This window comes from Mobula hypostoma, chromosome 6 (genome assembly GCF_963921235.1).
Source record: "Mobula hypostoma chromosome 6, sMobHyp1.1, whole genome shotgun sequence".
Classification (NCBI taxonomy): Eukaryota; Metazoa; Chordata; class Chondrichthyes; order Myliobatiformes; family Myliobatidae; genus Mobula; species Mobula hypostoma.
The window spans coordinates 70918421-70932609 of NC_086102.1; the positions used below are offsets into that span (position 1 = coordinate 70918421).

The window sequence follows — 14189 nt, forward strand, 5'->3', positions numbered from 1 at the left end:
TTTGTCTGGGAGGGCATGTTGGGCGCTCTGGTGAGTTTGAAATTGAGGTTTATGAGGTTTCAAGTTTTTGGTCAACATTGGCATGAGACCAGCTGAAACAAAGCTGAATATATGGAGGCATAGCATTCCAAAGTTGATTTAAAATTACTCCAACATTTTGGCCAGTTAATCCTTTCTGTTAAGCTCCCTTTCTATTTTCTTTGAATAAGTCATTATTATTTTTGATTTTTCTGCTTCATTGAATATAAAATGCCTTTGGAAGTTAGTCACACACCTCTTCTTAGTATAATGACAATGCATAAGCTGAATAGTTTTATTGAGATACCAAAGTACTGCCTTAAGAGAATTATGGCTAAGTCCTTGCAGCTGTTATCGAAGTGAAACTGACAACTTTTGCTGTCAGTAGACTGTGAAACTGACTGTAAATCTTCTCCCCAGATATCTTTATAAGTAAGTAGTCTGATTAAACTTCAGATATTTACAGCCATTCACAATGTAAAAAGTTAATTCCTTTTTGCATCGGTGTAGGTAAGTTTTCAATGATGTGCTAATCTAAAGTTACTGCTTGCCCAATTTTCTGGCTTTGAAAAGCTGATTTTGTATGTTCGGATTTTTATTTCCTGAGGCAATTATTTTAAAATTTTGACTTTTTGAAACAGCAAAATATTTATTTCATTTTTGTTAGTGTTTATGTTCATTACCCACAGGTTCAGATTGGGGGATTTCAGTAACAGCACAAGGCCAGTTGAAACAAAGACTTATCCTGTAAAATTACAACCTCCCGAAGTAAATTTATAGTTGTAATATTTTGATCAGATTAATGCTCACTGTTGGTGTAGAAATTGCTTTACTACTGTTGATTGGATTTATAACAAGACATCATTTTCATACTATTTTAGAAAAATCCATAAATAACATGATCTTCATTTGTGAGGTTATATGACACAAAACTGGAGGTGTGAATTCTGAGGGATAGTATGAGGCACAATTTAGATAAGCATATGCTGTGGAATGGGTGGATAGGTCCAGATGATATTTATTGCTGAGAATGCAAAATACATTTTGACCGAGAAAAGGCAAAATAAACTGCATTATGGATATTATGCTAATATAATCAAAGATGGCGCTGACAAGTGGAAACACTTTGCATGCAGTTCCAATAGGAATCATTGGATATTCCCATTTAGCTCTACTACAGTTGCAACCACAGTCACAGCCATGGGTACTTCAGTAAGCAACATTGTTTAAGATGTTCAACAAATCTATTGATACTCAAAATTGGAGGATTCTGGACTGCAGACTTGGGTCGTGAATGTAGTTTTCCTTTAAGAATAAGAAAGCAAGGAAGGTGAGCTGGTACGCAGGTACAATTGAAACACAGAGCCTTTAGACGCTCAATCCCTAGTATCCTGCTGGTGAATTTTAAGTCTCTGGAAAATAAAATTGAAGGCTTCAGAGAAAAATTAGAATACCAGAGGGACATAAGAGACTGCTTTGTACTTTGCTTCAGGGAAAGATGGCTCACCCCTTCTATTGTGGATGCAGTGCTGCAGTCGAAGGGCTTTATCAAGAAGATAGGACAACTGAGTCTTTCAAAGGTAGTGGAGGCAGGAGTATACTTTATGATTAACTCATCATAACATGGCAGTTCTATCTCAATTCTGCTCACCCGACCTGGACCATCTAGTGGTCAAGTGTCAAACATTTCATGTGCTGATGGAGCTTTTCACTGTCAGCTGGTAGCCACCTCTGGCCAACATCAGGCAGGCACTGTAATCAGCTGTCACAGAACAGCACACCTTGATGCCTTCCCTATTATTATGAGGGATTAAAACCTGGCTAGCTTGAAGAAGTCTCTGAACAACAACCACCAACATACCACCTGTGGAACCAGAGGAACCAACGCACTCGACCACTGTTATACCACCATCAAGAATGCTTACTGTACCATCCTATGTCTACACTTTGGAAAGTCCAATCACCTGACTGTATTTCTACTTCCAGTGTATAGGCAGTGACTAAAGACTGCAGCACCATTGATGAGGACCAAAAAAGGTATGGTCAAAGGAGTAGGAGGGGGAGTGCTTACAGGACTGATTTGGGTCAGTGTATTGGAAAATATTCAGGGATTCATTTTCAAATCTGAATCAATATGCCACAGATATCACTGACTTCATGAAGACCTGTGTGGATGAGTGTGTGCCTTTGAGAACATACCCCAGGTATGCCCAAACCAAAAGTCATGAATGAACCGGAAGATTCATAGTCTGCTGAGGGCTAGATCTGTGGCATTCAAGTCTGCTGATCCAGTACTGTACAAGAAGTCCAGGTACAACTTACGGAAGGCTACTTTATGAGGGAGAAAACAATCCCGATTGAAGTTAGAGATGGAATCAGACACACATCAGCTGTAGCAGGTTCTGGAGGTCATTACTTCCAACAAAGTGAAACCTAATGTTATTAATGGCTGTGATGCTTCACACCCAAATGAACTCAATGCCTTCCATGCAAACTTTGAAGGGGAAAATAAAACGACACCTGTGAGAATCCCTGCAGTGTCTGGTAACCCTGTGATCTCTGTCTCAGAGACCGACATCAAAACATCCTTCAAGAAAGTGAACCCTTTCGAAGTGTAAAATCCTAAAGGTGTACCTAGTAGGGCACTAAAAACCTGTGCAAACCAACTGGCAGGAGTGTTCAGGGACATCACTGCTGCAATCAGAAGTTCCCACCTGCTTCAAAAGGGCGACAGTCATACCAGTGCCCAAGAAGAGCAGGGTGAGATGCCTCAACAACTATTGCCCCAGTAGCACTCATATTGACTGATGAAGTGCTTTGAGAGGTTGATCATGGCCAGAATCAACTCCTGCCTAAACAAGGACCTGGACTCATTGCAATTTCTCTATCACCATAGTAGGTCTACAGGAGATGCAATCTCACTGGCTCGCCACTTGGCCTTCGATCACCTGGAGAATAGCAATACCTGCATCAGGCTGCTGTTTATTGATTACAGCTCAGCATTCAACACAATCATACCATTATTTCTAATCAACAAGCTCCAAAACCTAGACCTCTATTACTCCCTCTACAACTAGATCCTTGACTTTCTCATTGGGAGACCTAGGTCAATGTGGATCGGAATTAACACCTTCTCCTTGCTGAAAATTAATCTGGGCACATCAGAAGGATGTGTACTTAGCCCACTGTTCTACTCTCTCTACATCCACAACTGTGTGGCTAGGCACAGTTCAATCACCATCTTTGAATTTGCCAATGACATAACTATTGTTGACAAAATTTCAGATGGCGATGAGGAGCTGTACAGGAGCGAGATAGATGAGCTGGCTGAGTGGTGTCGCAACAGCAAGCTTACACTCAACAGCAGTAAGGTCAAGGATCTGATTGTGGACTTCAGGAAGGGGAAGTTGAGGGAACATACATCAGTCCTCATCGAGGGATCGGCAGTGGAAAAGGTGAATAGTTTCAAGTTCCCAGTGTGTCAACATCTCTGAAGCTCCATCCTGGACCCAGCATAATGATGCAATTACAAAGAAAGCATGACAGTGACTATATCTCATTAGGAGTTTGAGGAGATTTGGTCTGTTTCCAAAGACTTGCAAATTTCTACAGATGTATCGTGGATGGCATTCTAACTGGTAACGGAATGGTCACTGCACAGGATCTGGAAAAAGCTGCAGAAAGTTGCAAACTCAGCCAACATGGGCACTTGCCTCCCCAGCATCGAGAACCCCCTTTTAAAGGCGATGCCTCAAAAAGACGGCATCCATCACCAAGAGCTTCCTTCACCCAGGACATGCCTTCTTCTTATTGCTACCATTAAGGAACAATACAGGAACCTGAAGACACACATTTTAGGAACAGCTTCTTGCCTTCTGACATCATATTTCTGAATAGACAATGAACTCATAAACACTTCTTCACAATTCTTCTCTCTGTTTTTGCACTACTTATTTAATTTAATTTCCCTATATATTTCTTATCGTAATTTACAGTTTTATTATTGCAATGTGCAGCTGCCACAAAACAACAAATCTAATGACATATTAAATCTGATTCTGAAAAGAGATACCAAAACAGTGAGATTTGAAGTTAATTGATAAAACCGGTGAAAAGATAGGAAGATTGTGTCTCTAAAATTTGGCTTTATTTCTGCTAAACTCATATAAATAATGCAAGATAGTAAAGCTCATTCTATTTCAGCCTTTGTAAATAGACAACTAGAATGTAAGAACAAGAATGCCATGATATAGCTGTATCATTCAGTCACAACAGAAATGTGTTCCATTTTGGGTGCATCATTGAAAGACGTAAAGGTTTTGGAGAGGGTGCCAAATGAGAGAATTTAGTTTTATTTATAGACTCTAGAGGCTGTGATTACTCTCTTTAGAAAAGAGATATGAGGAAATTACATAGAAGTATTTAAATTATGAAGAAAGTAAACAGAATAGATAGAGATAAATGGTTGCTATTGGTGCCAAAATCCTGAGACGTAGAGTGAAAATTATTGACTTTAAGGAGCTAAAATAGCAAGTGGAAATGCTGGAATTAATTGTATTTTCATTTGCTTGGGACCAAGAGATAGATAAATATTGCTATACTCTGGGCTACAGTGATTTCAACTGAATGGCTCAAGATTTTTCAAAGTCGTGCAAATGAATTTCTAGGAAAACTTAATAACCAGCATAACAACTCACTTGTTAATATGTAAATTGCTGCATGTAGGGATCTACTGGAACTAGTGCTAGATAGGAATTACTGTCATTGCTGGAATGATAAGATCCCTACCACACTGCTTGCCGCGTTTTTGTGAGAAGATTCTACTAAGGTCAACACAATCCTCATTTTTATGTCATTGACAACAAATTCAGGGTTAGAGCAAGATAAATCTGTTATTCTTATTTGTGTTATTCTACCTGTTTACTTAATTAGTCAGCTTGTATATCTGGTTTTAGCATGAAATGACAAACGTACCAGTCTTAAAGCAGTTGTGACTAATAACTAATTGTTTTTTTAATACCATCCAATGGAGATGATCATATTTTGCTACAATGACTTACTTCCAATTCTTCATGCAGAAGAGGAAATATGTTGTCCAAATAGGAATAAGTCAGAAAACTATAGGCTGATGATATTGTAGTAAGAAAATTATATGAAAAAATTATAAGGGACAAGATATATTTTTAATTGGAAAAGCTGGGATTAATTAGGACGAATCAGTGTGGTTTTGTCCAAGGGAAATCCTAACTCAAATCTCATTCAGGTTTTTGAGGAGGTAACTAAGAAAATTCATGAAGGTAAGGAGATAAATATGTCATACGTACTGTAGACTTTAGCAAGGCTTTAGACAAGGTTCCACATTGTAGGTGGATCCAGACAGTTAAACCACATGTGATCTGATGAGTGTTGACAAACTGGATCCAAAATTGATTTGGTGATGGGAGACATAAGGTGGTGGTGGAAGGTTGTTTTTCTGTCTGGAAGGCTGTTACCAGTGGTATACCTCAGGAATTGGTACTGAAACCTTTGTTGTTTCAACACAGGTTGAGTATCCCTTGTCTGAAAATCCAACCTCCAAAAACTTCAGAAATCCGAATTTCTTTGGAGAGCTGACATGATGTCACCAATATAAAATTCCACAAGGTGCTGGGGGTGTTCCCAGGCGATGCGCAGGTCTCTGAGCATCATAGACAGTTCTGAGAAGCAGCCTCACATCTGTTGTGAACAGAAGTTAAAGAAAAATAGAAAAATTCTGCATAAAGCAAAAATAAAGATCGTGATCACATATTGAAAGAATGGAGCATCGGACTGAACATATGCCGCTTAACGGTATTGCTGATCATAAAACAAGCAAAGATTGATCAAAACGAACTGAAAATTGACGGTAATTGTGAATATTCAGCAGGCTGGTTGCAGAAATATAAGAAAAAGCATGGCATTAAAATTTTAAAGATTTTAAAGATAAAGCATCTGCTGATCACGAAGCATTAATAAGTTTGTGAAGATCATCGCTGCTGAACATCTTAACACCAGAACAAGTCTACAATACTGATTGGTTTTTATACCTTTCATAAAATCAAATGCAATGTAATGTAACCTTTTAATCAAAACACGGCATCGTAGGTGGAGGCTGAAATCTTGCCGTCATTTGTTGTTTGATAGCTGTTTCAAGTATTTTCCCGATGCTGCTGTGTTGTTTTTGTTACCCTGCACACATTATATTTTCATTATATTAATGGTATGTAATAATTTTTGCTGTTAAGTACTGTACGTACGTATGATGAACAAGTGTAAGACAAAGACTGCTTACCAGTAGCACATAAATTCAGAGTCAGAAATGATGGCGATCCCAAGTTCTCTCATTTAACCTTCCAACATCTGAAACGCTTCTGACCCCAGGCACTTAGGATAAAGGGTACTCAACCTGTATAGTTAAATGACTGGTGGTAGATGGTCTGATTGCTGACGAGATGAAAATCGGAGGAGTCATAAATAGTGAAGGAGGATGTCTAAGGATACAGATAGATGTAGATTCAGCTGGAAAGTTGGACTTTGGCAGCGATAGATGGAATTTGATCCAGACAAGTGTGAGATTATGCATTTTGGGATATCAGATACTAGAAGGATATTTACAGTAAATAGCATGGGCTTTAGGAGTGTTGATGTACAGCAAGGCCTTGGGTTCAGGTCCATAGTTCCTTTTAGACTGAAAACACAGGTACAAAGTTCAAAAATTCAAATTTACTATCAAAGTACATTAAACTATAACAGAATCAATGATAGTCTGGCCAGCTTGGGCATTCAACCAGAGTGTAGAAGACAACAAACTGTGCAACTACAAAATAAAGAAGAAATAATAATTAATAAATAAATAAACAATAAATATTGAGAACATGAGTTAAGAGTGCTTGAAGGTGAGTCCATTGGTGATGGGAACATTTCAATGATGGGGCAAGTGAAGTTGAGTGATGTTATCCCCTCTGGTTCAAGAGCCTGATGTTTAAGGGGTAGTACCTGCTTCTGAATTTGGTCCTTCTTCCTGACAGCAGCAGTGAGAAGGGAGCATGTCCTGGGTGGTGGGTGTTTCATGTAGATCTGCTCAATGGTGGGGAAGGCTTTACCCATGATGGACTGGGCCATATCCATTACTTTTTGTAGGATTTTCCCTACAAGTGCGTTGGTGTTTCCATAGCAGGCTGTAATGCAGCCAGTCAATATACTCTCTACTACACATCTATAGAAGCTTGTCAAAGTTTTAGGTGTGATACTCAATCTGTGAAAAATCCTGAAGAAGTAGAGGCGACCTGTGCTTTCTTCATAATTGCACCAACGTGCTGGGTCGAGGATAGGTCCTCTGAAATGATAACACTGAAGAATTTAAAGTTCTGACCCTCTCCACCTCTGATCCTCTGATGAGGACTGGCTCATGGACCTCTGGTTTCCTTCTCCTGAAGTCAATAATCAGCTCTTTGGTCTTGCAGACATTGAGTAAGAAGTTGTTGTGGCACCACTCAGCCACATTTTCAATCTCCCTCCTATACTGATTTATCACCACCCTTGATTCGGTCTATGAGAGTTGTGTTGTCAGCAAACATAAATATGGCATTGCACCTGTGCTTAGCCACACACTCATAGGTGTAAAGTGTGTAGAGCAGGGGACTAAACACACAGCCTTGTTGTGCACCTGTGCTGATGGAGATTGTGGAGGAGATGTTGTTGCCAATCTGAACTGACTGGGGTCTGCAAGTGAGGTAAACAGGGATCCAATTGCACAAGGAGGTATTGAGACCAAGGTCTCAGAGCTTATTGATTAGTTTTGAGGGGTAAGTTGCTTTTACTTGGAGAATAGCACTGGAACTCACTGCCTGAGGAGAATGTGGAATCAGATACAAAAAAGGACATTTAAGAGATATTTTGACAAATACTTGAATAGGCAATGCTTACAAGAATATGGAAGTAATGAAGAAAGATTGGATTAGCGTAGATAGGCATCATGATCTGCACGGACAAGTTGAGCCGAAGGGACTGTTTCTATGCTGAATCATTCCATTACTCTGAGTCTTTTCAAAAATATTTGGTATTAAGTTATTTTGCATAGGTACGCCGATGAAAAATACTTCATGAGAAACACCTTCACTGCATTCCAACATTGTAATAATAATAAAAAAAAGATAATCAAAAACAACCGAACATTAGCTATCATGCAGGAATTGGTTTTGGGGTGCAAGTAGTTGTGGTGCTGGTGAGAGGGTAAATGTAGACCAAAGTGCTTTCTCTCTGAAACCCAGCAACTGCTGCATATAGGGGTCTTAAATAGGAGATGTTTCAGTAGCAACCCTAAGTTTCTGATGAATATGCTAAACAGAGTATGGAATAATGGTGATTCCTCAGCCTTCAGACTAAAATGCAATATTAATATTCAGTCACTGGCCTGAAAATAAATAGAGTAAATGAGGCATAACGTTCTGGGAAAATTGTACAATGAATAAATTATATGTAAAATACTACAATAAGCAAAGATTTCCAGTAAGCTGAATGAAAAAGTAAAGGAATAAATAATTTAAAAAATTGGAACATGCTGGGTTTCACTAAACAGTGCAAACTTTTCAGAAATCAATTAGTTCTTGTAAAGCACTATATGTTTTTTATAAAATAAACATTTTCATAAAACTACCAAAATGAAAACGTAAGCACCCACGTAACTCAGGTAGGAGGATTAACAGTTTTTAGACTGGGTTTTTAATATTAATTCTGTAAAGAAATGTCACAGATTTTAAATGTATTTTGTTTTACAGAACATGACGGAAAATCTGGTATACGAAAGACCAGATGACCCCCTTGAGTTCATGTTACAGCAGGTATGAGATGTACCACAAAATAATTTGCAACATTAATAAAAAAGCTGTTGCCCAAGGTTATCCTGCACCTCAGTGGGTAAATACACGGGAAATATTAAGCTGAGGTAGACAGGTGAAGAAGCTCCCATTTGAAAGTCTAATCTAGGATTCTCAATTGAGATAGCTTTAGAATAATACAATTGATCTAGGAATAGTTTACCCATGCACTCTGCCACAATACTCGTTAAAGAAAACTGTTCTATAGACAGTGATATTAAACCAGATTGTGATTCTGATTAAACCTGATTCTGATATCTTGGTAATTCTAATTATTTTTCTAAATCTACTCTCTTGTCACAGTCAATACAGTGACAATTAAAATAAAAGCAGGAACAGTTGCAAATGTTCAGCAAGATGGGCAACAATTGTAGGGAGATAATTTTTGTATTTCCAACTTAGCTCTCTTATGTGGCTGCAAATTTCCTATTATATTTTTGTCCTACTATTAATGAGCCCAATTTTGACTGACCTGCAACCATACCAACATTTTGAGAATGTTTTTACTGTTTAAATTAACCCTCACAAAATAATAATCAATTTCACCCAACAGATTTTCCCACTTTCTGGAAATTCCAAATGAAGATCTTTAAATTTATTTGCTATTTTACTATTTGTTTACTTTATCATTTAATGACATAATGCTTCAATAGTTTCCTTGTTTAAAATTAGTTCTTCCATATCCTTATGACTAAAGTTTTTTTCTGTCTGAATATTATGCATACCCATGTCTCCCTTCATGTAACTTATTGTGATTGGTTTTGTTTTCCTATTCTTCCCTTCTAGGTTTAAAATTTTGCACTTCCGTATTTTAACCACTTCTTTAAATTGTAGCTCATCTGTCTTTTCCTACTTTGAATCTTTGCTCCCTGTCTTTCCCTATTTCCTAAAAGGTCACTCTTCACCTATCTTCCTTTTCTACATTTTGATCTCAATGCTGTGCTATTCCCAAATGCATATTCCCCAGAAACTTCTTCCTGCCCCCCATCCCCATATGTTGGATTGTCTTCAAATCATTCTCAATTTTTGAGGTATGAAACTGCAGCAATAGGCGTTCCATTACTTTAAATAATTCATGTCATTAGTATTGTTATAAATTCCCTGTAGATTCCACAACAAATGTTGAAGATATTTGCGACAAAAACTCTTTAAATGTATTTAGTTCTTGTTGAGTTGTGATAATATTTCTCCTTGCCTTTTTATGCATTTGATCCTCTGGACTGGATTCTTTGGCACAGAATATACTCTATTTTAAATCAATAGTTATTTTCTTGTTTTTATAATGGACACAATACGGTGAAGTTCACAATATCTATTCACAATATGTGACTATTTCTGCTCCATGACAGATACAAGCAATGATCTGGATGCGTGACCAGCAAGAATTCTGTGTGGAATAAACTGCACCAGACCCGACTGGGCTATGAAAACATTATGTAGGAGTTGATGTGTTTTGATTTTTAATCAAGCCTCCTCTTATTGTTTCTGTAATATCATACAGTATAGTGTAAAATAGAGAACACAAGACAAGTGAACAATGCCAAAGATTGAATGGATGAAATTGTATCCCTTTCCCAAACAGACACCAAGATCAGGTCAATATTTCTAATTATGGATGTATATTTTGCACGAATTTGATGTTAAGATTTACAATGATAGCAACTTTTTTTTTCTGAAAACAAACATATGAATGCATCTTTTTACATCTAGTCTATCTGTTATTATGGACAAGTTAACAGGGCATATGAAGCCATTAAATAATTAGGTAGAATCAAATTGCTTTTATGAAAGGGAACTTGTGTTTGACAAAGCTAACACATTTTTGAGGATGTATTTAGCTGTGTAGGTAAGGATGGGATGGGGTGATTTGTGCTGTGAGTGGATAAAATATATCTGGATTAAAACATTTAATAAAGTACTATACAAAAAGTTATCACATAGATAAGAACTCCTTTGATAGAGAAAATACAATGCAGAGTTAGTTAAAATAAAAGAATTTCTTACCGCTAGACAGGCTTTTACTGATAGGTTAATAAAAGAATCAATGCAGGTCCTCATACTACAACATCTTCATTGCTCAGATAAAACTATAGAGTGTAGTAAATCTAAATTTGCCAATGGTACAAATATAGATGGGAAATCAGATTTGAAGGCAATAGGTGAAATAATTGATCACAGGGTGACACATTTTATGTAAGGTGGAAAAATATGAGATAGTTCACTTTAGTAGGAATAATATACTAACTTTTGTAAATAGTGATAGGGTATCACTTGCAAGACTGTGCAATATGTACTAACTGGAATATTACGAGAACAGACCTGGCAACTGAAAACTGGGCATCCACTGGCTAGAAGGGTAGATAATGAAGGGGGTGTGGGGGTGGTTTGAGCTTGGAGTGATGTTGTGTACTTAATATTTCAGTAATGTTAGAATATTAGAATAATCTTGTATATATATCATTTGATTAAGCAGTCTTGCTCATTTAAATAATTAATTACGGGTTATATGTAAAAATACGTTAATTGCATACGTCGTCACGCTACCATGTGAAATGTGTGCCTCACTTAAAAGTAAAACTCAAAGTTACACCCATGCTTTGGACTCCCGTGCCTTCCTTTGATTTAGTTTAATATTTTGAAGTTACAGAACATAACATTGGTGACGAGGTATTTTCAAAACAACTTCGAGATGGGCACTGACCTGTTCAAGTGCAGCGAAGCTTTCAAGTTTAAAAAAAACAAAGCGAGGAATGGTTGAGTTAAATGCAGCCCAGTACATGCAGAGATGTTGAGTTTTTAAAAAGGCCATAAACAGGAGAATTCAAGGTTCATAAAGAGTGAGCACCGGGTGATGATAATCATTTAAAAAAATCAGAAATGGTTGGATGCATGGAAAGATTGACGAGTTTGATTACACAACAGGTAATTGGCTCATGTATACTGAGCCATTGGAACAGAGTTTTGAAGCAAATGAAATAGCCAATAAGAAGCGAGTGCCAATTTTGCCAAGTGAATTGGGTTTAAAAGGATACAGTTTGCTTCGAAGTTTAACTGCTCCAAACAAACCATCAGAAACTAGTTTTGCTGCTATTGTAAAAGTGATGCAGGAACACTTGGAACTGAAGCCATTGTTCTCTTCACGGAAAGACTGAGTTCAATTCTGATGGGAGGATGTTTTCAAAATTCTAAGATTTATGGGATTATTGGACTGTGGTTTATATTGCTCTCCTTCAGATTTCTGTGTTTACTTTCTTGTTGCCGATTGGCAGGTTGGGGTTCCAGGTGGGCAATATGGTAGTTTTTGTGAGGGGAGGGATTGGATATTTGGGGTCCGATGTTCTTGTTGGTATTTCTGTGTGTGTGATCTGTTTGTTTTTATGTGTGACAGAGGGGGTGGGGGTGTGACGTTATTGTCACCATTTTTATCATGCGAGACGGGGTTGGGGGTTTGGGATTTGATATTCCAGCTGCTGTTTTCCATGGGGGTGATATGTTAACTTTTGTGCAAGGGAGGAGGTGGGAGTTTGGAGTTCGTGAGTTTTGTTTTTCTTTTTCATGCGGGTATGGGTTGATGTTATTTTTCTTTTCTGTATTTGATGGTTATCTGGAGAAGATGAATATCAGAGTTGTATTGTACATGCATACTTTGACAATAAAAATGAACCTTTGATCCTTTGAGTGACACAGGACTGTGTAGCCTTGAAATTTACAATGTGAAAATTAGTATTGGACAAGCAATATGGTTGGGTTGAGTTCTTCTCCGATGTTGGCAATCCATTTGCAATGGTTTTGTCTCCATACGAGGACTTCACTTGTGATGCATACTCTGAATGCTTCCCTTTTATGCACTTATCAATCAGTTGATTAGTCGTCATTATGGAGACATCATTGCGATGTAGGGAAGGGGTCCCATCGCTAATCGGTTGCATGGTGAACTCTGTTTTCTGGAATTTTGCCTCAGAAATGGGATCGAGGTCTACATGTCTTCCAGGTCCTCTCTTGCATGCCACATGTTTGCTTGCGTCATAACTTTCACTGATGCCCAGTTTTAAGAAGGCAACGATAATCCCAGTGCCGAAGAAGATCAAGGTGGTATGCCTGAATGACTATCGACCTGTGACTCTGACATCAATTGCTATGAAGTGCTTCGAGAGATTTGTTATGGCACACATCAACCACAGCCTACCAGTCAACCTTGTCGCTTTGCAATTCGTCTACCGGAGCAACAGGTCAACGGCAGATGCCATCTCTCTGGCCCCACATTCCTCCTTGGAACACCTGGAGAATAAAGACGCATACGTAAGGCTCCTTTTCTTTGACTACAGCGCTGCCTTGAATACCATCATTCCAAATAAACTGATTCGTAAGCTCCAGAACCTGGGCCTTAGCACTCAGATCTGCAGCTGGATCTTCAACTTCCTCACAGACAGGACCCAGGTTGTAAAAATAGGGGACAAGCTCTCCTCTACAATCACTCTGAGCACCAGTGCCCCACAAGGCTGTGTACTCAGCCCCCTGCTGTACTCACTGTACGCCCATGATTGTGTAGCCAAGTTTCCATCAAACTCAATATATAAGTTTGCTGATGACGCAATTGTAGGCCGTATCTTGGGTAATGATGAGTTTGAGTACAGAGAGGAAATTAAGAACCTGGTGGTATGGTGCAAAGACAATAACCTATCCCTCAACGTCAGCAAGACGAAGGAATTGGTTGTTGACTTCAGAAGGAGTAGCAGACTGCACGACCCAACTTACATCGGTGGTGCGCAAGTGGAACAGGTCAAAAGCTTTAAGTTCCTCGGGGTCAATATCACAAATGATCTGACTTGGTCCAACCAAGCAGAGTTCACTGCCAAGAAGGCCCACCAGCGCCTTTACTTCCTCAGAAAACTAAAGAAATTTGGCCTGTCCCCTAAAACCCTCACTAATTTTTATAGATGCATTGTAGAAAGCATTCTTCTTGGGTGCATCACAACCTGGTATGGAAGTTGTCCTGTCCAAAACTGAAAGAAGCTGCAGAAGATTGTGAACATGGCGCAGCACATCACACAAACCAATCTTCCGTCCTTGGACTCACTTTACACTGCACGCTGTCGGAGCAATGCTGCCAGGATAATCAAGGACACGACCCACCCAGCCAAAACACTTTTCACCCCTCTTCCCTCCGGGAGGAGGCTTAGGAGCTTGAAGATTCCTATGGCCAGATTTGGGAACAGCTTCTTTTCAACTGTGATAAGACTGCTGAACGGATCCTGACGCAGATCTGGGCCGTACCCA

The 14189-nt window shown here is 38.6% G+C and overlaps 1 protein-coding gene across 1 annotated transcript in view; it reads left to right on the top strand.

The window, feature by feature from the left end:
* tex55 (testis expressed 55) overlaps window positions 1-11490 on the top strand; it is a 37808-nt gene extending 26318 nt beyond the window's left edge. Inside the window, exons 3-4 of the mRNA XM_063049918.1 lie at window positions 8814-8876; window positions 10262-11490. Of these exons, the coding sequence (XP_062905988.1) occupies window positions 8814-8876; window positions 10262-10312 (114 nt within the window). The 3' untranslated portion in view covers window positions 10313-11490. The remainder of the gene's footprint in view (window positions 1-8813; window positions 8877-10261) is intronic.
* Window positions 11491-14189: the final 2699 nt, after the last annotated feature.